At 39.8% G+C, this 23,695-nt stretch overlaps 3 protein-coding genes across 11 annotated transcripts in view; 2 read left to right on the top strand and 1 right to left on the bottom strand.

Moving 5' to 3' along the window:
• npas2 (neuronal PAS domain protein 2) overlaps positions 1–4,274 on the top strand; it is a 49,262-nt gene extending 44,988 nt beyond the window's left edge. For all 5 annotated transcript variants that reach the window (XM_029448579.1, XM_029448581.1, XM_029448583.1 and 2 more), the window contains exon 22: positions 356–4,274. In XM_029448579.1, coding sequence (XP_029304439.1) covers positions 356–571 — 216 coding nt within the window. In that variant the 3' untranslated portion in view covers positions 572–4,274. The remainder of the gene's footprint in view (positions 1–355) is intronic.
• A 487-nt stretch (positions 4,275–4,761) lies between these two features.
• Positions 4,762–11,031, bottom strand: radx (RPA1 related single stranded DNA binding protein). 2 transcript variants are annotated; one of them, XM_029448584.1, is made up of 15 exons: positions 10,022–11,031; positions 9,452–9,594; positions 9,145–9,337; positions 8,949–9,057; positions 8,186–8,286; positions 7,970–8,089; positions 7,781–7,876; positions 7,534–7,701; positions 7,048–7,205; positions 6,825–6,967; positions 6,674–6,721; positions 6,489–6,595; positions 6,168–6,404; positions 5,253–5,435; positions 4,762–5,123 (listed from the first exon to the last, which is right to left on the bottom strand). In XM_029448584.1, exons 1-15 carry the CDS (start codon positions 10,608–10,610, stop codon positions 4,987–4,989), a joined length of 2,532 nt encoding a protein of 843 aa, XP_029304444.1. In that variant the 5' UTR covers positions 10,611–11,031; the 3' UTR covers positions 4,762–4,986. The 2 variants fall into 2 exon arrangements, with proteins under 2 accessions (XP_029304444.1, XP_029304445.1); XM_029448585.1 differs by lacking the exon at positions 6,674–6,721.
• On the top strand, positions 9,976–22,907 carry rnf167 (ring finger protein 167). Of its 4 annotated transcripts, none has more exons than XM_029448592.1 (10): positions 9,976–10,100; positions 17,446–17,578; positions 17,663–17,743; positions 17,837–17,974; positions 18,060–18,147; positions 18,244–18,334; positions 18,497–18,602; positions 18,902–18,995; positions 19,234–19,314; positions 20,263–22,907. In XM_029448592.1, the coding sequence occupies exons 2-10, from the start codon at positions 17,474–17,476 to the stop codon at positions 20,685–20,687; spliced, it is 1,209 nt and encodes a 402-aa protein (XP_029304452.1). In that variant the 5' UTR covers positions 9,976–10,100; positions 17,446–17,473; the 3' UTR covers positions 20,688–22,907. The 4 variants fall into 4 exon arrangements, with proteins under 4 accessions (XP_029304452.1, XP_029304454.1, XP_029304451.1 ...); XM_029448594.1 differs by lacking the exon at positions 9,976–10,100 and adding an exon at positions 15,603–15,621; XM_029448591.1 differs by lacking the exon at positions 9,976–10,100 and adding an exon at positions 15,636–16,042.
• Positions 22,908–23,695: the final 788 nt, after the last annotated feature.

Raw genomic sequence — 23,695 nt, 5'->3', positions numbered from 1 at the left:
TCATAAAGGTCATTACCAACAATGTGACGTCTCTGTATTTGGGCTTTAATTCATGGTCTCTCTCTGTGCCATTTTTTCACAAGCCAACATTTTTCAATCAACATTATAACAGAACAACAGCCAAGTTAAATGTCATATGGAGTTACCCTATAATATAATGCATCTTTAGCACAACCCAGCCTGTTCTACTAATGGGTTAAAGGACAATATTATGTTACCGGGGCTTTTAAGCCGCCACAGAGCTGGTGACATCGGTAATAACTGTTCATTTAGTGGCTCTTGGATGACGCACTGTTTGTTATGTTTGTTATGCATCTCAGTCACATTATATTCATATTCCCTTTTATGTCCACAGATGGCTCAAGGACTTGTACACGGTGGATCTACTCCAGCCTTCTTACACACCTCTAATGTCTCCCAGCAAAGCACTGTGGGATACATCCAGCAGCAGCAAACACAGCAACTGCTGCAAGCACAACAGCAACAGGCGCAACAGCAACAAAGGCAATACCAACATTCCCAAAACCAGACTGGCAGTGTTTCCGACTTCAGAAATATGCTGACTCGGTAGCGCTGTGGACCATGTTAGAGCACTGAGATCTCAACTCTGTGTTGTCGCCGTGTTGGCGGCGGCACGTCGTGGCATATGGAAGTCAAACCTGACGTCAAGTTCTGTGGAAAGAAATGCCCGAAAGTGGAGCATTAGCTTCTCGTGACCTTACTGTTGATGTTCATGAGAAGCCAGTCTGTGCATCACCGGAGTGGAAACCACAAGCAGAGGCTGCACTGACCTGACGTCACCTGCAGGATCCAAGGAGGGTCTGGGGTGCTGGGCCTTCATCGCCGGCCCGCGTTACACTCAGAGGTCAATCAGTGGAACTGCTGGAACAGGTGGATTATCAAAGCTCTCAAGAAGACACCACTTTCACATCCATGTGGAAGAGTTTCCATCTAAATGTCTGTTTGCACTTTCGTACCCCCCCATACCTAAATATAGAATATTTAGTTTTGCCCTTGAATTATTATTCTATTACGCACGACGTACAATCATCCCCCCGGTCAGATTTTTAGCTCCAATATAAATGGTTCATCTCATCAAAAGGGATTTGTGTCGACATCAATGGGAATAATTCAGTTGCCGTTCCCATTTCGTCCACAGAACAACGTTTTACTTGCAGGTATGTTCACTATAGAGGGGCAGGAATATTCTCTGGTTATTAGAAAGGTCTATCTAGATTTTTAAAGCCTCAATCTGGGAGTGAAGAAGGGATGCTACAACTGTCCCACCACTTCTCTTCACTGAGAAGAACAACAGTCCTTAAACAAGCTACCCGAGGGGGAACATTTGTGCCTTTACCCGTGGTTCGCCCACGGTGCAGTTTGATGGTTGTGTCCGATTACGGCTTTAAAAATCCAGCTAGGGTCCATTTGGAATACAAAGTTATATTTTCATAGGCCATCATTTATTATTTTCCGCATCAGATTTAAACAAAAGACATCTAGATTTTTAAACGGATATATTACAAATATATATTACATGCTTTTCAGTAAGTCCAAACTCTTACTGTAATGCTAATAGTGAATAAGATAACTATTTACTAAAACCCTTAAATCACTTCATTTTTATTTATTAAATATATATTTGAAAGATATATGGTATTAGAAAACTCGTTTTATACTACAAAGGTTCTAATTGTTTTGTGTTCATTTAGACATGGACAGGTCAACGCTGGTCTTAATGTCTCAGCCCACCTGGATTAATGGTTTAATGCAAGAACAGTCCGCTGACGTGTGTGTGGGAATACAACTAAGTGCTGCAGAAGTTTAAGCTTGGTGATTATATATGTTGAGATTCTGCCTGCTACCTGGATATTTGTGAACAGTATATCACCCTGTTTATTCTGCATTTGTTTAGTTTTGTTGTCCTCCTGAGAATTCACTAAATGTACGCTCTGATCGTGACCAAATGAGCTAATTTACAAGCTAACAATACATCGCCTCCTACGATGAATGTGATCTCATTAAAAACTAAAAATACTGCCAGCAGATTACATTTTCCCTGCAGATATAGAAACCTCCAATGCATTATTGTATCATACAGATGCAGCGATGACAAAAAGAGTCAGTATTTCAAGAGGTTACAATCCTCTTCTTTTCATACTATGCTTTTTGTATGACAATCTTTTGAGTATGTCGTATATTTTTTAGATTCTTTGACGTGCAACTTCTAAAAAGCTCTTCAAACTGCACTCTTATCACACAATCATTGTTAATATAAATTTAAGCAGACGATAATCTTCATTTTGCAGCGCTGCGATAATGGTGAGAGGACATTAGTAACGAGAAGCCGGATTAGCAGTTGAACGTCCAGGAAGAAACCGCACTAAAGAACCCGCATGCATCTCTCTTTAGTTAATGACAATCAGACAACTCTAACAGTATACTGTACAGAAACTGCCTGTGCCAGAGTCTGACTTCGTTTGATTTTAAAAATCTATCTTTAAACCTGTTCCTGTAGTTGTTTCCAATTTCTCATGACTCAGTGTTTCCTGGAAGTCTCACTGTGGAACTTGTGCTACACTTTATAAAAGGCAACCCTTCATGCTCAATGCGACAGTTTGGTCTCGGCTGTACAAATCAAGCTAGCTGCGTCATCATGGTCCCCGTCAAGACTGGTGCTGCTGTTCACAGTGGACGACAAACAGAGCACTCGACACGTACGTTCAGTGCCGGTTTACACTTTCCTATGTGCAATGACAATTTGAAAAGAAAAGAAGAATGTTAATTTATAGTTTGAAATGTTTCCCCAACAGATGTACGATGTACTGTGTATATATAGAGGTGTATAAGAAGCCACTCTACCATGTAAATTATATGGAAGTATTTTTTTAATGAAAATGTCCTAACATTCCTCCAACCGTTTATCAGCAGTATCTTTTTTTAAGGTGTCAGTGGGAATGTGGTGCAGAGTGGTAGTTATTCCCCAAACACTATCGCTGGAGTCACATGTTCACAGTGATCATGAAAAAAGATGAAATGAAGAATCCCAATGACCAAGCAGCATTTCAGACACTTTAAGAATCAGCTGTGTGGTCTTTAAAGGGTTGTTCAGCCAAAAATGACTAAAGTTAAACCTGAAAATTCATTTTGCATTTTTTTTTTCTTTAATGGGTTTCAGTTGTTTAGCTTTCAAGAAAAAGTGCAATTGTACATCAACGGTTGAGGAAAGTCTTACTTTATGTATTTACATCCACATTGAGTAACAGTAAAGACTGCCTTTAAAAGTTCAGCTCAGCCAGCAACTCAGAGGTGCCATAGATGACTACATGTTTTACTTTCCTCCATCTGTCAAATTCTTTTCAAATCACTGAAAGAAATCTAAAGACACTTTTTTGAAAAATGTTCAACCTTTCAGTTAACTGCAGTGAAATTTCCCCTCGAGTTTGTTTTCCATCTAAGCATTCGCATGCAGGGAAGATCTCAGTCCATGTTTGTCTAAAAAGTCATCATACTGTTATTTACTTTGCTACGGTGGTCGAGGGAAATTCTGCTCATTAATCTCAGCTATGAGTGAATTGTGTTGATAGTTCATGCATTGTGCTCCAGATGTGGGTTAAGCCCTGAATTATTTTTGCCTTGGACAAATCACCGAGTCTCCGCCACATGTTTGGATGATTTTTATAGGTTTTTTTAAAGTGTGTATTGCTTCACAGATGTTATTGTAAATAATCCATCTCCCTAACAGTAGTTGCCGCACCTTTTTTTCTTTTCTTCAACTTTCAGAGTGCTTTTTCTTCTTCATGGGGATTTTCATTGAGTGTCATTGTTTTTGAAGGCATGTGATTTTTAAAATCACATTTAACTTTTCTGATTTGTAAAATAGTGACTGACACCTTAAATGTAAGTGTGGGCAGTGAGATTATTGCTTTCTGTGTAAGATTTGCCAGGATGTGAACAAAACTGATCTGGTGCACAGCCATTTCTGCAGTTTCAGTGCAGAAACAAACATTGAATATATTGTATAAAAGAATGTAAAAAAAAGTTGAAACTATAATATATAGTATTTTATATGTCTAATAGATTACAAACGTATGTTACATGATTAAAAAATTAAAGTAATTTTGTAACAGATAATGAAGTGTCTTATTAGAAGTGAGGCTTGTTTTATTTTTGCATTTCAAGTTTGTGTTGCAGTTTGTTTTCTTTCTGTATTTACCATCAAAATAAGCTTTAAAAATATCATTAATATTGTTTTAAAAGTAATTAACAAATTAAGTTTACATTCTAAAATATATTGATATTAATAATGTTATATTGAATTATTTATAAATCAACCTGGATATTGTGAAATATTTGAAATTATTATTTTTTAAACACATTGTTATTCTGAGCAAACCGTTTGCATCGTAAAATTATTTATGTACGACTATTTTCTCAACTGTGTGTTCTCAATGAAAAAATATTTTCACATCAGAAATCTAAGCTAGTATTAATCTATGAAAAAAGACTTGAAGGAAAAAGGTTTGGCATCAGTACTTAGATTAAATATTGTGCAACACGTAAACACAGTCCATATGAGCCACTGTCACACCTCCCTGTGAGTTTCACAGTGATTCATTTGATGTCAGCCATCCAAAATGTCTACTGTGAAGATTTGCTGTTAAAACTTGCAGTGTGTCGTAAGCGAACACCTTATTTATAGCCTAAGCAATCTGTCAAATACACAGTTGAATTCTGATGGTAATAAAATATGCAATGTTATGCATTTCAGCATTTTAATTGGTCGCACAAACATTTTTCTCTTTACAAAACCATTATTGAAAGAATTATGTGACATCTACTGTACATGTGTAACTGGTAATCAGAGAAACTACAAGTATCGAATTGAGGTTTGGTATTAATACATTTGCTTTCTAATGACATGATTAATGTATGCTGATAATAATAATTACAAGATATTCTCACAGAGCTGAACACCTATACCTCTTAGTCGAGAGAAACCTCTGTCACTCTGTACACCTTGTTGATCAGGACTTCCACCTCGTCTCCACCCAGATGGCAAAGGTCTAAGATGCACACAACGTGTGTGTCCTCCAGCTCACTGGCAGTCCCCAAGACCTCCTCTGCAAGACAAACATTGAATCTAAATATGCTGCTATGTATTAGTGATAAAAGACTTCCCAGGTCTGCATGTATCAAGGCCGAAATTAATGTGTTTTGGTCCTCCTCTTCTCCAGCGGTGTAGTGAGTACCTGGTTGAGGAAGTGTTGATTCGCTGTGGTTGGCGGTGTCGCTGAGCGGAGAGAGGAAGCCTGATGAGAGGCAGGACAGCATCGTGTTGCCATGGGGATCCTGAGGAAGACCGACAGCCCTGGGCTCATCTGAGCTCACAACGGGAAAATATGCAGCATCCACGGCTATCTGCTTGTTTATGCCTGTCAAAAAGATCAAACAAAAGAAAATTGGAAAACTGATTTTGATGGTCGTCATCATCTTTCTTTGCTGACAGTCTAACAGCATAAAAACATATGAAATTAATAATTAATAGTTTTCTTTTTCTTCAGGTCATTTTGGTCATCTTTTAAAGTAAAACTCAACAAGGCATGATACTCGTCCGTGAGAGTTGGGACTGCCGTTGTTAAACGCACCCCCAATTTACTTCAATTCATCAAGAATTGTCTTGTCTTTGGATTCTTCGTTCACCGAGAAAAACATTGTTGAGGAATTCAAAGTAACACAGGGTGAGTAACTGATATACAAATGGTCATTTTGGGGGTGAAGTATTTTGTTAGCAATACAGTTATATTTGTATCATGTTTGGTGTGTTCTCTAAATGTGACCCACACCTCTGACTGCAACTTGGTTTCCGCTGAAAGCCGATCTCTACCTCACTCAAAGTGACTCATTAACGACCAAAAGATAATATAATCAAAACATAAAGGCCAGTAAGCGAGGTCTGCACTTATTCAGGACTAACCGAATTAGATGGCAATTTTTTGTCCACTTTAGAGAGCTTTTCAGAACCAAGGCCTACATCATATGAAGAATTCAGACATAATATTATGCAGGGAACAAGAGGATGTTCAGGTTGGACCAAAGAGAAAGAAATGCTAAAATTAACTTCTTGTGCATCACAGATCGGATAAATTCTTATGATAAAACTTTACCTAATATTGTTACTTGGTAGTATCCTGGGAAAACCACAGGAGGGATGGTGTCGGAGCTCAGCTCTGGTGTCCACCGCGTTGGCTGAAGGTTACTCCGCTGCAGGAGGACGTTCTTTTGGTCAAACGTGAACCTCCGAGACACGCTGTCCCGGTACAGACCGCCTTGACACAGATGTTCAGACATTTCTTGTCGCTGCTTCGGCCAACTGCTGCTTTCCCAAGATATTATATCAGAGTCTGATGGAAACAAATGCGTCAGTGTGACAAGGTATCAGAGTGTGTAAGGTACACCGCAGTGAAGCTGTAGCTCCGGCAACTCACTTTGATTTTGCAGTTGTCGTCCGCATTCCACATCCTGAGCGTCCTCGGATCCAGAGTCGCTCTCTTCTTCTTCCTGCTGTTGTCCTTCCTCTGTATCTTTAAGTCTCCTGTAAATGCAGAAACAAATGAGCTCAGAATGATTGAAGTAGATTACAGATGAATACTACCAGCTGGTTCTTCAGTACCTTTTTACTGACACGCTACAACGATTCAAGGAGGACTGCTTGGCTTTTCTAGAAAACATGTTGATATTTTGCATTTCATTAACAAATTAAAGGGCTAGACATGTGCTCCTACTGTACTGTACTGTACTTTTAGTCAAGAGTCATATCGTACCTTGTTAGAATTTTTCTTTTTCTTCCTCTTGCCGAAGTTGTCTCAGCAGTTAAACTGGCCACCAAAATCTGCTCAGCTGTTGAGGGATGATTGTGTGCATCTGGTTCAGCTTGTTCACACACATCAGTAGAAACATCTGGCACCTGCAAGGAATCAGTGTACTTATTTTACAGTTTCAATATTTACTACTCTTGGAAGGATGCTTTGAAATAACATCCCTTACCTCTTTCTCATCTGTTCCTCCAGACTCTGTGGTCTTTGGGTTTTTCATGTACCGCACTGATGCGATCTGTCCTTGAATTGCAACTTTTTTATGTTCCCTATATTGGAGGGTCTCTAACTCCTTCTTCAAGTCCGCCGCAGCAACAAGAGGAACGTGAGCTGAAGATGGAGCAAAAAGGTCTTAAAACAAAAAAGGTCTATGGATGCAGGATTTATGTGCAGGGTATACTGTATATGCTACTTTACACAATAAAAAGATGTCTGTAAATTGTTTTCTTATGGGTAGCTTGGAAGAAAAGCTTTTGGAAATTCAAATAAATTGTATGTAAAATTATCTTCAACTAAACATTAAGCATTGAGATACATTTAGTGCAAATAATTTATCTGGACCGTGCACACTGTATCTTGTCACAAAACTGCAGGAAAATGCTAACCCAGATACTAAAAAATAAATTCTGATTACGGTAATAAAAGCATTCTCCCTCACCTGAGGAATCTGCCATCGACTGGGTAAATTTCAGAGGGGGACGAGGGTAGCAATAATGACCACCAACAGCAGTCTTCTGGAGGACAACGTTGTCCTTCAGAGTTTTGGTCCACTGGATGAAGCTCTTTACTCTGGGGTCACTCACATATGGCTGACCTTTGTGGTAGCCTGTTGCGGAGACAGATAACCATTACCATTACCGTCACCACATACATTATCAGGTCCTTATTGTTACAGCTGTGCTGACCTGTGATGAACGTCTCAGTCTCGCAGCTGCTTGTGAGGTAGGGCAACGAACCTTCCACTTGACAAACTCTCATCTGAGTGCACACCAGGTAGGTCACTGTGGAAGAGAAGATGATAAACAGACTGAAGTGAAAATGCAAACAAGTGTGGCAGCAGAGCTATCAGATAGGAGCCGATACATGTGACTTACTTGGACATATATGACTGAAGACTTCTGGTTGGGAAGAGGAAAAGACCTCCAGGATAAAAGGGCGGTCCGATGTTCCATCCACCGCGTGGATCCAGCGATGCGTCCAGAATTTTTCTGGGCCTAAAAGGTCAACATGGTCAATCATCAATAACTGAAATAATTTTTTTTTTAAAACTTCAGTTTTAAAATATAAATTCCAGTTTATAGATTTCTTACCCTTGTTCCCTTTACTCTTCACTCTTTCAACACGCCCAACAAATGTCACCAAACCAATGACATCACATCCAGAATTGTTGGATAATTTGTCCAACTCTGACCTGTAAGATACATACAAAAAGGCATATTAGGGTCTATGTAGGTAAGATAAAAAATACAATTAAAATAATAATAATAATAATAATAATAATAATAATAATAATAATAATAATAATAATAATAATAATTACGGAGCCGGGAGAGGGGTGTAACATTCCAATAATAAAAATCTGAATTTCCAAGACAAGAAAATTTAGGAAAAGATACTTGGAAATTCAACCTTGCAAAGTGAAGCCATGGGGTTACTTGATTGATTTATATTCTCGTTAATGAGTGTCTTTAATCTAAGTATTTTCTTGCAAATTAATAACTTTATAATTTCAGAGAATATCCAAGTTTTTTTATGTTACATTTACAACTTTAATCTTGGAAAGTCTGTAGTCTTTTTCTGGAATATTACGCCCCTCCCCTGGCTCTGTGTGTATACAGTGTATATGTATGCATGTACAGTACCAGTCAATGAGAATGAGAAGGTGTGTCCAAACTTTTGACTGGTACTGAGAGAGATATATATATATATTATTTTTTTTATTTAACGAAACTGAAATAAGTTAGAATGTCTTTTGTATTTGTATGAACAAAAAGAACATAGCGTACACAACTTAAGTGCTACATAAAGATAGACAAATGTTCAACTTTAGATTGATCGATGGCCGTTCATTACCTGGTGATGAACTGGTAAGAAACCTCAGGCAATCCCCACTGAGGCAGTACACTCTTTGGTGAGAGCACAGTGATGATTGAAGTAGGGTTGCGAGGGTTCAGGCAGATTTCTTGGAAAAATACATATGAAGATATTACATTTAAGCTTGGGGTGTACTGTGGTTCACCAGCCCTTTCAGAAGTAAATATGTACATACCTACAGAGTTAAAGGTCTTCATTCTGTGATGGTCCATTTGTGGGTGTGACCGGTTTGAATAACTCTGCTTTAAGGTGTAATTTTGGATGTACAACACTGTGCCTACGCTCAGTCGCTGGTAAAACTCTGGACAAAGTTCGTTCCAAAGTACAAGGGACATCGTCCCACTCTGGTCAGCGACTTCAAAGTATGCCTGAAATATGACGAAGCATGAGGTGAAAAACAAGTAGACCACACTCTGTCACAACATATAAATGTGAGATCCTGTTCACGTCTTGTTACTGAGGCTCAGTGAATTCAAACTCACCTGGTACGGATAATCAATCTTGAGCCCAAACTTGCCATAATATCGTAATCTGGATTTGTGTATTATCTTCACTAGGAGAGGGAGAGGTTTCCATGTGTTTCTAAAGCATGACTCCAGACTACTAAGAAGAGTAATCTTGGACACTGTTGAAAAGAAGACATTGTGGAAAACACATCTTCAGGATTTCATTCAAAATACATTTTAAATACATTTCGCAAGAAGAAGCATTAGTTTTGTGTTTTTGACTGTTGGTCAGACAAAACGAGTGTTCTGAGAAACTGTGATGGGCATTTTTCACCATTGTTAAGTTGTGTTACCCATGAGATAAATCAAAAAAGAACATTCATAATTGCAATAATTGTAAGTTGCATCATATCCAACGTATTAAATACACTAAATTGCCTTGTGTGTAACTTATATTTAATCCAACTGTCATCCTAAAAATATTAGAGGTTTTAGGTCAGCCCTGCAGCTGAAAAGCCAAGCAGCAAAGTCCACCCCAGTGGTGTAAATGTAAGCCATGATGTAAACAGACCAGTGCGTGACAGAGGGTTCATCAGAGTGTCTCACCGTCCAGCACTGTGTCAGATGAGTGAGACCCTGAGGTCCAGATGTCTCCCTCTGGGTCTTCGTTGTGCCACAAAGACAGGTAATGTTTGCGGCTCACCTGGAGGGGAACATTACTTTGCAGCTCCACACTCCTCTCCATGCCATGCTTGACTAGCATGGGCAGTGAATTAACATCATTTATGGCGGGTAGGAGAGCAGACCTCTCTACGCCACATCTGAGCTTTTCAATGCAGATGTAACCGTGTCTCAGTCTCCTCTCGTTGTAAACAAAAGAGCACTGCGTGATGCTGATATCAGTCCCAGTCCTCAGTATGTTTGTGTGCACCAGGTGATTTAAACCAGGGTGAACATAGCATTTGGCTCGCCACACTCCGTCAGTGACCGTCACGTCGTAGCTGTAGCTGTCGGGCTGCTGCCCCTGGGTTTGCTCAGATAAGTACCGTTGAAGTGCGATGACAGCGACAGTAGCCGCCTCCTCAGTGTTTACTTTCAGACACTGCGTGGAGGATAGCCGCTCCAACGTCCTCTGGAGGAAAGACACTTGAGAAAGACCAGTGACCACCGAAGAACAAGACGAGTTATCCTCCATTATGGACAGTTAAGTCAACTAGTTACCCGTCAGATAGCTGTCACCAACGTTTCTCATGTTAGCTTGATGGCTAACTAACTTCTTCCTGCCATTATTAGCATAACTTTTCTATACGCGTTTAAGCTTATGCAGATAAATTAATGGTGTCTGAGTGAATGTAAGAGTAGACTTATCTTACTACAGCTAATTTACCATATAATATTTAATATTTATCGGTGTCAGACACTTCGCCAACGAAGTTACAGTCGTCACAGTAACCGCTGGCTGAACGTTATTGAGCATCGTTGGTTACAAACAACGCGGGTGCTTCTTCTTCTTTGGTTTTACTGAAAGACTACAAATCAACGTTTAAAAAGGTGCATGCCGCCATCTACTGTACCGGAGGCGATTATTACGAATCCTACTGTAGTGAAGTCATGACCCGCCCTCCGTGGACTCTGATTAGCTAGTACTCGATGCTGCCAAAGATGACGTTTTCACGTAGTGCGTTGAACAAAGGTAACGCACTACATCAGAGACTGTTCAATAATATAAAGCATCTTTAGCCACATTCTTTAGCGGAATGGATTCTTAAATAAACAAAACATGGATCAGCTTGAAAAAGCATCGTCTGCATTAATGCATTAATGTGGTTATTGCATTTTACTGCTGTAGATGTTTAATGTTGAGCTCATTGTACTGTTGGATAGTTTAATCTACAGGAAAGCGAGCATCATATTCATCACATCACGAATGTAATCTCTAAAAATATATATTTAAACAGCCATGTTTTAAACATTATTTGTAAAACACTAACAGGGAACATTTAAAATTGTACTTACAAATGTTGAACTGAATTTAAATGTATTTGTTGTTTGAAAGGGAAGATGCTATTGCTTATCATAATTCTTATCCCTTGTTTTCTGATGATGCTTACATCATTTTACTTAGGTAAGGTTTTGAATGCAGGAATTTTACTTTTTTTATTGTAGTGGAGTATTTTCACAGTTTGGTATTAGTGTTAGCAAGGTCTGATGAATCAATAGCCATCGATCCTTGACAGATGAAGTTTTTCATTTATCAGAAATTGTATATGTTATATTTCAACAATAACAGAGAAGCAGTTGTTGGCAGTGAAATTAATGCAGGTAGTTGGTGGTAATTATTTACATGTCCAGCAGCAGGGACTAATTAAGATTACAGTACATTTCAAAGTAAAAGGCATGCAAATAAAACCAAGCACACTAATAAAAAACAATTCAAAACCCAATATATATAGCCACAGCACACATAAATATCAAATGTAAGAAAAGCAAATAAAACCATTACTTCTGCCTTGTGACATACTTCGTTACATCCCACCGAATACCTCCCTGTGTGTTCCCCAATGACGTATTTTCCTGCACACAGAATGACAAATTGTGCGTCACACCTCTTGCTCTCCTTTTGTATTGTATAGGTGTTCTAGAGCTTTTTGGGGGTCTGCCAGCTTTGAGTGCTCTTCGTTCCCCCAAAGCTACCTTTCTCAGAGACACTGTGGGTTGTACACCTACTGCGGTTGTCATTTGGAGGAAGCCTCTTGTTACACCAACCTTGGAAGCAATGTGGGTGGTCTTGCCAAAGCAGAACAGTGCAGACTGAATAGCACTGGTGGTCTTCAGCTTGTGAAATGTCTAGCATTAACACATAAATCATGCATGTTTTTCCCATTACACAGCCATGCAAACTTGAATCAATACCCAAATACTTCTGTCGTGAAAAGTTTGAATTAAGTCCTTACAAATTACCAGTGAAGTCTATTACACTGAAATGTAGATTCTTGAGAAATAAACTTGTCTTTGGAGTATTTATTCTTTGCAAAGAAGGTTCAATAATCATACAGAGTGCAAGCAGTCTGGGTGAGGAAAGAACACAAATCACAAACAGGATTGGTGATAAAGCGCAGCCCTGGCGGAGGCCAACATCCACTGGGAACGAGTCCGACTTACTGCCGAGTATCCGGACACAACTGTCACTTTGGGCGTACAGGGATTGGATGGCCCTCAGAAGTGACCCCCTCACCCCATACTCTCGCAGCACCTCCCACAGTATCACCCGGGGGACCCGGTCATATGCCTTCTCCAGATTCACAAAACACATGTAGACCGGATGGCCATACTCCTAGGATCCTTGCGAGAGTGAAGAGTTGGCCGACGACCAGGACGGAATCTGCATTTTTCCTCTTCAAACAGAGGTTTCTATCAGCCGAACCCTCCTTTCTAACACCTTGGAGTAGACTTTACCAGGGAGGCTGAGAAGTGTGATACCCCTGTAGTTGGCACACACTCTCTGGTCCCCCTTTTTGAATAGGGGAACCACCACCCCGGTCTGCCACCCCCTAGGCACTGTCCCAGACTTCGACGAAAATGTTGAGGAGTCGTGTCAACCAAGACAGCCCCTCAACACCCAAAGCCTTCAGCATTTCTGGATGGATCTCATCAACCTCTGCGGCTTTGCCACTGTGGAGTTGTTTGACTATCCTCAGTGACCTCCATCAGGGAAATTGACGATGGTCCCCCATCAGCTTCCAGCTCTGCCTCTACCATAGAGGGCGTGTTAGTTGGATTCAGGAGTTCCTCAAAGTGCTCGTTCCACCGCCCGATAACCTTCGTAGTCGAAGTTAGCAGGGTCCCACCCTTGCTGTACACAGCTTGGAGGGTTCCCCGCTTCCCCCTCCTGAGGTGCCGGACGGTTTTCCAGAAGCACCTTGGTGCCGACCGAAAGTCCTTCTCCATAGCTTCTCCGAACTTCTCCCACACCCGCTGCTTTGCCGGACAGGCTTCCCTGACCACCGGGGTCCACCACCACGGTGTTCGAGGGTTACCGCCCCTTGAGGCACATAAGACCTTGAGACCCCAGCTCCTCACTGCAGCTTCAGCAATAGAGGTTTTAAACATCGCCCATTCAGGTTCAATACCCCCAACCTCCACAGGGATGTCTGAAAAGCTCCGCCGGAGGTGTGAGTTAAAGATCCCCAGGACAGGGGCTTCCTCCAGACGTTCCCAGTTCACCCGCACTACCTGTTTGGGCTTACCAGGTCTGTCCAGAGTCTTCCCCCACCCCTTGATCGAACTCACCACTAGATGGTGATCAGTTGACAGCTCCGCCCCTCTCTTCACCCGAGTATCCAAAACATGCGGCCTCAGATCAGATGATACGATTACAAAATTGATCATTGACCTTTGGCCTAGGGTGCTCTGGTCCCACGTACACTTATGAGAATCCTTATGTTCGAACATGTTGTTTGTTATGGCCATTCCATGACTAGCACAGAAGTCCAACAACAAACGACCGCTTAGGTTTAGATCAGGGAAGCCGTTCCTTCCAATCACGCCTCTCCGGGTGTCTCCATCGTTTCCCACGTGCGAGTTGAAGTCTCCCAGCAAGACTACGGAGTCCCCTACTGGAGCTCTCTGCAGGGCTCCATTCAGGGTCTCCAAGAAGGCCGAATACTCCAAACTGCTGTTTGGGGCATAGGCACAAACAACAGTCAGAGTTCCCCCCCCCCCATAACCTGAAGGCGTATGGAGGCAACCCTCTCGTCCACCGGGGTGAACTAGAGGGTAGCAGTGCTCAGCCGGGGACTAATGAGTCTCCCCACACCTGCCCAACGCCTCACACCTTGGGCAACTCCGGAGAAGAATAGAGTCCAACCCCTATCCAGGAGTACGGTTCCACAGCCAAGTCTGTGCATAGAGGTAAGCCCCACTGAGACCAATTTGCCTTGGGAGACCCTACCAGGAGCACCAGGCTCCAGATAACACAGCTCTTAGGTTCATAAGGACACACAAACCTCTCCACCACGGTAAGGTGATGGTTCCCGGAGAGGCAGGTAACATTTTTCCTTTTAGCTTAAATGTACATTCACACACTCACACTTACTCACACTCCAGACAATACAGCTCTCAGGTTCATAGGGGGGGGGGGGGACCCCTCTGATAGTCACCTCTAAAATGAAGTCAAATCAAATAATGAAATAATGAGAACATGCTCAATTTGATCAATAATGATCAGATATTTCTGACAGCAGCGGTGGTGTCAGAGAGGAGGGTGTTGTGCAAGCTGTAGAGCATCATGGACAATGACTCACCCTCTCCACCATGTGCTGTCCTCATACAGGAGCACCTTCAGCAACAGACTTATACCACCAAGATGCACTACAGAACGCCACAGGATGTCCTTTCCCCCTGTGGCTATAAGACTTTACAACGCATCCACCTCAGGTTGTGAGAGGGACAGAGGAGACATAGTGACCTGAGGTCCTCTCTCTCTCTCTCTCTCTCTCTCTCTCTCTCTCTCTCTCTCTCTGTCTCTCTCTGTCTGTCTCTCTCTCTCTCTCTCTCTCTCTCTCTCTCTCTCTCTCTCTCTCTCTCTCTCTCTCTCTCTCTCTCTCTCTCTCTCTCCTTTTCATACATAGTTTGAGTTGGTCATTTTTATCTTGTGATTTTATGTTGTTATTTTGCCAAATACTGCACCTTACATCATTATATTGTTATCTGGCCAAAGACTGCACCTTACCTCATCTTGTTGAATATTGCACCTTACCCCACCTCATCTTATTCTTACATTTTACTATGGATATATATATTTGTACAAAACATTTTGCACTATTTGTAAATTTTTGTTTTGTAAATCTTATACTGTTTCCTACTGTGTATTGCAACTGTTGCACAACAATTTCCCTCGTTATAAATAAAGATCTATCTATCTATCTATCTATCTATCTATCTATCTATCTATCTATCTATCTATCTATCTATCTATCTATCTATCTATATATATATATATATATATATATATATATATATATATATATATATATATATATATATATATATATATATATATATATATATATATATATATTTATTTATTTATTTATTCTATATTTATTCTATCTATGAGCGCGCACTGTTCATGGTTTTCTACAGGGGAACATTAAGCCTGCTGTTCGCCCTTGTGGCCGCTGGTGGCGCTGTGCGTCAGGATGCTGGTGAGTGTCAATCTACCATTACAACACGAAGAAGCGCCAAAGCGCAAGAAGCAATAACAAACAAACCCACCAGAAAGCTAACGCAACTTTGGGAAACCGAGCACACAGGCAAAGTGTCTCCTTTGTGTTGGACAAACATATTCTTTGTTTATATTCTACTAACTGTGTATGATACGATGTACACGGATTACAAAGAAGACGTATAGTAATCTGTCACGGGACTGGTATCTAACATCTGCTAATACTAGCCGAACGCTAACGTTAATCCTTCCCGTCCCGTTTTCTTGTGGTATTATAGGGTTGTCGAGAAAGTAGCTAACGTATTAAAGAAAAACTAAGTTGATTATTACACTGACATGTGAGAAACCTAAGTGAGACGACTGGGTTAAGATTACAACCTTCACGATAGAAGACTACTAAGGTACGTGACTAACTAAATTACACACAATAACATTAACAGTTACCCATATGACTTTGATATGTTATTGTAATTGTAATTTGTTGTTGTATGGAACATTACCAAAACCGGAGGTTATAACTGTTATGACAGTCCAGTGTGTTAGACGACTTTAACGTAACTAATTATAGCTAATCGCCTGCCAGGAGTAGCAGTAGTTAAGTCATGTGGTTTCTCAGGACGTGATGGTGAAACATTAGCTAGCCACATAACTAACAGGTTTAGCATTGCGACAAAAGTAACACAGCAGATTTTTTCAACACTAACTTCATTCAGGCAGTTACAACAACAAAATGTGTCACGTTGATTAAACATACCGTCAGTTGTGGTTTAATTGTGCCACGAAGTAGCCTACATACAGTAGGCCTATAGGCCCCAGGACACGTGAACATGTCCATGTTTTTTGTGTTAACATCTTGCCTACCAGCACAACTAACCTAAACATAGCTCTTATTGTACCCTTATCCTATTGCAGTTTGCTTCTTAAACCTGATTTACTGTAATCAAATAAGTTACTGTTACATGCATACCAAAGCGGCAGCGTTAACCAGATCAGATGAGGTCAAGATAATGTTATGCACTATTATGTATCGCAACATGAGTAGCTACCTCCAAATGTAAATTGTGGTGTGTTGATCATGCTTTGTAATATTCAAAATCAAATTGTAAAAGCAGACAAAGAGACATTCAGTTTAGCTTGTGAGCATTCAGCTCTCGAGATTTGATCCACCCTAAATCCAGGTTCTCTTAAGATCTCTTTACATGTCAGTAAAGTGTTGCTGAATTATAGATTTGATTTACCCACAGTTAATTTGCCTGGAATTGCAAACAAGATCACCAACAGGGTTGGAGTGTTACACTCAACATTAATGTGGGGAAATCAAGATTTTAAGAGGTAATATAATGTAGTTATTGGTAACAACAGAAACATCCTGCCATGAAAGGAGTTTGAAACATTAAAGTGATTGCTTTGCAGAGAATTAATAACATTTCTCAGCAAACCTGTGCAGACTGTTGTTAAAAGTAAAATTCACTTATTGTTTTATCCATAATATGTCCTTTTGCTTGTAAAAACCTAGTCTTGAGAGGACATTTGTATTCTCACAAAGTAGTAGGATCACTTTCAAAGTACTTTGCTTAGGTTTGCTCTGCTACTCCATGACAATAGAGCTAGTGAGCCAGTTATACAGTTCCTTGTTTGCATAACCATGTGTTTTTTTACAAAATGTTACCACCTGAATTGTCTATTTGCATTAGTATGTTAATGCAAGGCTGTAGTCAAACGGCTACCTTCCAGCATTTCTTCCTGGTTGCGACTGATTACTCACTCTTGATTATGATGTGTTCTTTTCATATCTTTTTCACAGTTGATAGTGTCACTCTAAGCAAGCAAGGATGGCTCCGCTTGGTGTGTGGTGCACGGGAGCTCGATTGAATGTCCTTATGGTGGTTTTCTGCAGCGTACTGGTTTCCTCACCTACACATGCTTATATATATGCTGTAAGTAATCTTTAAGCTTTAGCTATAAATATGATTCCTCAAATTGTCCTGTAGATAATTTCAGTTCTTGTGTTGTTTTTGCAGCATTATAGCAATATGACCTCCATGTTGTTTGAGGACCTGCCTGCCTTGTTTGGTTCCCCTCTTCCTAAGGATGGAATAATGGTGAGAGCAGAGTATTGGAGAAAGGCTGCATACATAAAAGTAGAAGTCACAGTCTTTTTCTAATGGTGATTTTTCTTCCTCTTTGTGTTAAAGGGAGTTTTGATGGTGACCCGTCCACTTAATGGCTGTACAGCAATAGACCCCCCTCCTCCATTGCCACCATCTTATAATGCCAACACTACCAAATTCATCGCTCTCATCAGACGCTATGACTGCAATTTTGATATAAAGGTCTGTTTTGAGTAACACTGAGTATGTTTTAGTGTCTATAAAGCAAATGTGAGGTGTATGTCTAATGTGACAAACTGGTTTTCAGGTCTTGCACGCACAGCAAGCTGGATACAGTGCTGCAATCGTTCACAACATGTACTCCGACACTCTGCTCAATATGAACTACAGCAATGGTAACTCTCTTTTATAACATTTACATAAGTTCAAAATGTACATCATATAACTAAAATGGCTAACATTTAAATATTGTTTTGTCTTTTATTTTCCAGAAACTATTGCAGAGGAAATTGACATTTCCTCTGTATTCACCAGCTACTATGCCTCGCAAATTCTCAGGAATTTCATAATTCCAGAACAAGGGTAAGTAAAAAAACGCTTTCAGAAATAAAGGTATAAAAATAATTTTCCAAACTAATCAATAATCTTAGACTAAACTGACCTTTTACCACCATTAGATGTTCACAGACCAATACATACAGATCTTTTTGGTGCGAGTGCTAATGGCAATGTTGGTATCCGCAGGGCCTATGTGATCCTCAAGCCGGAGTTTGCTTTTCCACTCTCGTACTACCTTATTCCCTTCACTGGAGTAGTTGGCATGATAATTCTCGTGATGTGTGTTGTCTTGGTAAGTATGGATATGATGTGATGCCTCCCTTTAACCATGGGCCTTAATTATAAATGCTGCTTTGTGTTTTAAAATAGTAACAATTATATTTCAGCAAAGCTAGAGCCATGTAATGATCTGTTAAGATGCTATATGTATTCAGTAGACGCATCTTTTTAGTAAGCTTAAGTCCCCTGAAAACCTTTTTTCCAAATCAACTTCCTACTTACTTACTATGAGCTTTCGGGTTCTACACAAACACTAAATGCAAACTTGCAATTCTCACGTCATCAGTAACTTTGTCTTTTTGTGTTGTTCAGACTATTCGATGTGTACAGTACAGGAAAAGGTTGAGGAAAAATCGTTTGTCCAAGGAACAACTGAAGCGTATTCCAATCCACAAGTTCAGTAAAGGTAATGAGATTGAATTGTTTTCACTGTTACTGTAAGATGTTGTTAAAAAAAGAAAGATTAGACCCAATTGATTAAATTCCTGCATGGGCATTTAAAGTCTATGAAGTCTTTTCTATAATCTTCTGCAGGTTTTTACTTACAGAGCAGCTTCTTGTGCTGAAATGTTACCCAAGAATTTAAATAACATTTCACTTATATTTGAATGATTTAAGTTGAAAACGTTTCTCTTCTGTTTCAGGGGATGACTATGATGTGTGTGCAATCTGTCTGGATGATTATGAAGAAGGAGACAAGCTGCGAGTTTTACCTTGCTCGCATGGTAAATATTTGATATGATATCATGAAATGTGTACGTTACAGTGCAAAAAACCTCTACTGATACACAGACCGTGCATGAATATACCCTTTCTTACAGGTCAACATTTGTACCCCTACCTAGTGTATCTTCAAAAGCACAAAATTATAATCGGAATGTTCATGAAGGAACATTATCCCCTTTTCTCCAAACTTGAAATTGCCTGCTCTGCAGTAGGGCTACACGATATGAGAAAAATGCGATTACTTTGTTGAATATTGCGATAATGACATTACTTACCATAAATCAACATATTAAAGTGTCATCAGGTCTGCCTTGCCTGCTGCTGCTTTCAGTTTACTGATAAATGACATTTGTAAACACAAAGTGAAAGTAAATTATTTCAAACACTCTTTTATTGATCAAATTGAACTGAACACAAAAGGCACCAATACAAAAAAAAGAATGATAATTGCTTTTTAAAGTGCATTTTTCTACCGATACTCTCTTTCAACTAACTCAAACAATTCCTGGTTGCAATTCCGCACTCTTCTGCGATGTGTTTATTGTTCAAGTTGGCATCACGATAAGGCTGGGCAATATGGAGAAAATCAGATATCACAATATTTTTGACTAAATACCTCTATATTGATATTGTGTTTGACCATTGGTGCTTTTATAAAATATTTACACAATGAGATTTTTGATAAATAATCATCAGTTATGTGGATATAAGTGGGGGGGGGGGGGAAATCCAATGATAGAACAGTCTGAAAAAAGTTATAAAAACACTATACTGTAATGCAGCCTTTAAAACCAGGAAAAGACCACACGTATGCCATATTACAATATCCAAAATCTAAGACCTAATCTAGTCTACAATATCAATATAATATTGAGATTGCCCAGCCTTGCGTCGTGCTGACAAAAAAAAAAAAAAACACTGCTCACTGCCACTCTTTCTGTTGTCAGCCTACCACTGCAAGTGTGTCGACCCGTGGCTCACACAGACCAAGAAGACGTGTCCTGTGTGCAAACAGCGCGTCACTCGCAACAACATGGAGCACTCAGAGTCCGAGTCTGAGGAGGAAACTGGACAACGCGGGGAGGAAGAAAGAACGGAGGGCGGCGCAGACTCGGAGCGCACTCCTCTGCTTCGACCATCCAACCCGGGGTCCCCCACTGGGAGCCCAGGGGCCTATTCAGCCATCACCGCCACCACTACTGCCCAGTGCCTTGCCTCACCTGCACACTGCGACTCACCCATCCTGGTTTATGAAGGCTACCACTCCCCACTGGAGGACACAGACTCGGACAGTGACGACGCAGGAGAGGACGGGCACCACACTGATGATGACACCGCTCAGCTCATCGGTAGGGATAGAGTGGAGATCTGATGGCTACAATGAGATTTAAAATGTGTCATCAGGGGTGCCATCACACTATACTTTAAAATAGTTTGCAGAGTTGTGGTTGGCTAGACATGTATTCTAACATAATCTTTTATCCAGTAACAGCAGGAGGTCTACTTGTTAGTGTCAAAGCACAGGAAGCCCTTGCATTGATGAGTTTTACCAAAATCCACCATTGAGCATCAACACACACACACACACACACACACACACACACACACACACTTGTTCTACAACTCTAATATTGCTCTGTAGACCTCCTTTTTTTAAATGCATGTTCTTATTCATAACGTGACCATGCCGCGTGACCTAACCACTAGTGCTGCACAAAAAGAACGGGCCACTTAAATGTACCGTGCTGTATAAAATAAGAGTGTGACTTAAGTAGGCGAAGCCTTTGTTGCTGAACAGAATGAATTCTGTGCTCCGACTTAAAGAGGATCTTCTAGTGAGTAAGATTAGTGCAGTCGTAATTGCTTTATATCTGACAGCCCTTTTTACCAGCTTTGAGTCTTTTCCTAACAAGGATGTGCATGTGGAGGGGAAATGTTTGTCTTCATTTTATCTTTCAATCCCTTTATCTCTCTTTTCACATTTTTTAAAGCTATATTTCAGTTCTTTGAAATGTCAGATTTCTTGCTCCAAATCCACAGTAAATCGCGCTATAATAGAATTCTGCAAAGATGTTGTACGTTTCTGCCGCTTTACATTGTTAATGATAAACACTGTTTGGTCAGTTTAAGGATTTTTTTTTTTGTTGCTTTATCTAGTTTGTCAAGTTGAACAAACTCAATTTTTTAGCAACAAATAAAAGGTTGGTCGGTATTGTAAATAAATAACATGGTAAGATTTAACACGATTTGGTCTTATACATTGTTTTAGCTTTTCTAATCAGTAAAATATAGATTCATGAATATTTAATGGATGTTTTTCCATTTTTATATACTACAGAATGATAACATGTTCAATTGTGGGACCCTGGAGGTGTTTTTAGCATTGCCTTACATTGGCCTTGATGTACATATGTTTGGAAATTGAAGGGACAGGATTCACACTCGTTTTTTCCCTTCTTGTCTAGCTAGTATTTAAAACTGCTGGATAGGAAACTTAGATTTTGTTCCCTTGATTGTTAGTGTGCACCACATTTGTTTTTATAGTGACAAAGAATAAAGAGGCAGCCATGTTTAGTGCTAATAATACCCATCTTAGACATACTTGATTTGCATCTGAACATTTGGACAATCTCAGCGGCTGTCGAACAAGATATGGTTTGTTTCTCTACTTTATAAATTGACCTGGGTGGGGTCCATGCTGTTGAATTGTATAAAGAGCCGTACAAATAGAAACCGTAGAAAGTAATTTCAGCCAAACTGTTTCACTGTTCCAAATAAATGCACAATGTTCACCTTGACAACATCTTACATTCACAACTGGATTTTTTTAAATCTATGGCTGTGGACATTTTTAAGCACTGCACATGTATGCTCACTCCCTGGATGGGATTGTACTAATGTGATCAGTGTTTCCTCTGTGTTCACTTTCTTTTGCTCCACCACAACTTGTCATCTGGTTACTGTCATTATGGCAAAACGATCTCTCTTCCAGATGTTTTTAAGAATTGTATTATTCAATAAAGTAACATGTCCTGCTATGTAAACTCAACTTAATCTGTACCACATCAGATAGGGGTCCAAACATCTCCCTTCAAACACCACAACTGCTTCATATGATAACAGAGGAAAGACTGTCCACGATGCTTTTACATCTGAGGATTGATTTGTTGCATTTATTAAAGAGGGGAATCAGAAAGGTTAACATTCCATATTTATATTCTACTAATGGCTGAATACTATCAACCTTTGAGTGGGACGTGTTGGCAATAGTCTTTATTGTAAAATAGAACAGTATTCTTTCCTATTTGCAGTATGCTTCAAATGACTTTGTACTGTTTTTTTTTTTGCTCTATATGTCTCAATTTTAGAGACTAACTGGAACTAGAAATATATATATATATCCCAACATTTTTATTTTTCCCTTCTACTTTTAAAATGTTCCCAGTTTATCACACTAAAATAATAAATGTACAGTGTCGAGTAGGATTTTCTTGTAAAAAGAAGCCATGTTTGAAAATCTGTAGGATGTATTAACACGGTCTGTGGAAATCTGCATTTGATTTGTGAAAAAATAAATGATATTGAATTGGGACTTTGGTGCCACTTTTGTGTTTAGATGAGAACAGAAAACATTAAGTATCACTTTTTCCTTATAAGGGCCTACAGTATAGTCACACATGATCATTTGTGTTTATAACAAAGCCTTTATATAGCACATTCTTACCAAATGGGTATTTTAAGGCCCTGTCTCACAGTTCCGTATGGCAGAATGCCGGCGTATATGAAAAGTAGGTCAAAATGTGTCAGAGTCCAAATACGTACAACTTTTCCACAGCGGTGTTGTAGCTGACGTATACATAACGTATACATAATGAATTATTATACGTATGTCAAACATTGATAGCGTATCACTTACTTATTTAAAACGTATCAGAGCTTCTGGCCAACGAAGCTGGAAAAGTGCCATCTGGTTCACGTCATGCTGATGCTGGAGAACGACTAACATGCTGAACGCTAGCTGTACTGTAGAAACATGTTTAATAAGTTACTCCATCGTCAGGCATAATCTTAACATAGGGTAGGAATAGGTTATCCACTCGTTATCAATACATTGGCTGTAGGGTTCACCGTCAGCCGACGTAGCCTATATCTAACGTACCTCTAACGTAGTGACCTAGGTATTCACGTAGGTATTCACGTAGGTATTTATGTACTATATTTACGTAGGTAAGTATTCACATACTGTATTTACGTACGTATTCCGTATTCACGTATGTCTAACGCAACGTCTGCATATCTTATGAAGCACACGTTGGGTACGTTCGGTAATGTTATATATGTTCACTTTTCCGATCCGATGAAACGTATTTGGACTCTGAC

This window comes from Cottoperca gobio, chromosome 14 (genome assembly GCF_900634415.1).
Source record: "Cottoperca gobio chromosome 14, fCotGob3.1, whole genome shotgun sequence".
Classification (NCBI taxonomy): Eukaryota; Metazoa; Chordata; class Actinopteri; order Perciformes; family Bovichtidae; genus Cottoperca; species Cottoperca gobio.
This window is presented reverse-complemented; position numbering and strand designations above follow the sequence as displayed.

What these genes read in the sequence shown, in the direction of transcription:
- rnf167 (XM_029448592.1), top strand. Translation starts at nt 17,474, where the DNA reads ATGGCTCCGCTTGGTGTGTGGTGCACGGGAGCTCGATTGAATGTCCTT. An exon ending in CACATGCTTATATATATGCT is followed by an intron (nt 17,579 to 17,662) that starts GTAAGTAATCTT and finishes TTGTTTTTGCAG; the next exon opens with CATTATAGCAATATGACCTC. An exon ending in AATCCACAAGTTCAGTAAAG is followed by an intron (nt 18,996 to 19,233) that starts GTAATGAGATTG and finishes CTTCTGTTTCAG; the next exon opens with GGGATGACTATGATGTGTGT.
- radx (XM_029448584.1), bottom strand. Translation starts at nt 10,610, where the DNA reads ATGGAGGATAACTCGTCTTGTTCTTCGGTGGTCACTGGTCTTTCTCAA. An exon ending in GAAGACCTTTAACTCTGTAG is followed by an intron (nt 9,058 to 9,144) that starts GTATGTACATAT and finishes TATTTTTCCAAG; the next exon opens with AAATCTGCCTGAACCCTCGC. An exon ending in ATCAACACTTCCTCAACCAG is followed by an intron (nt 5,124 to 5,252) that starts GTACTCACTACA and finishes TTTGTCTTGCAG; the next exon opens with AGGAGGTCTTGGGGACTGCC.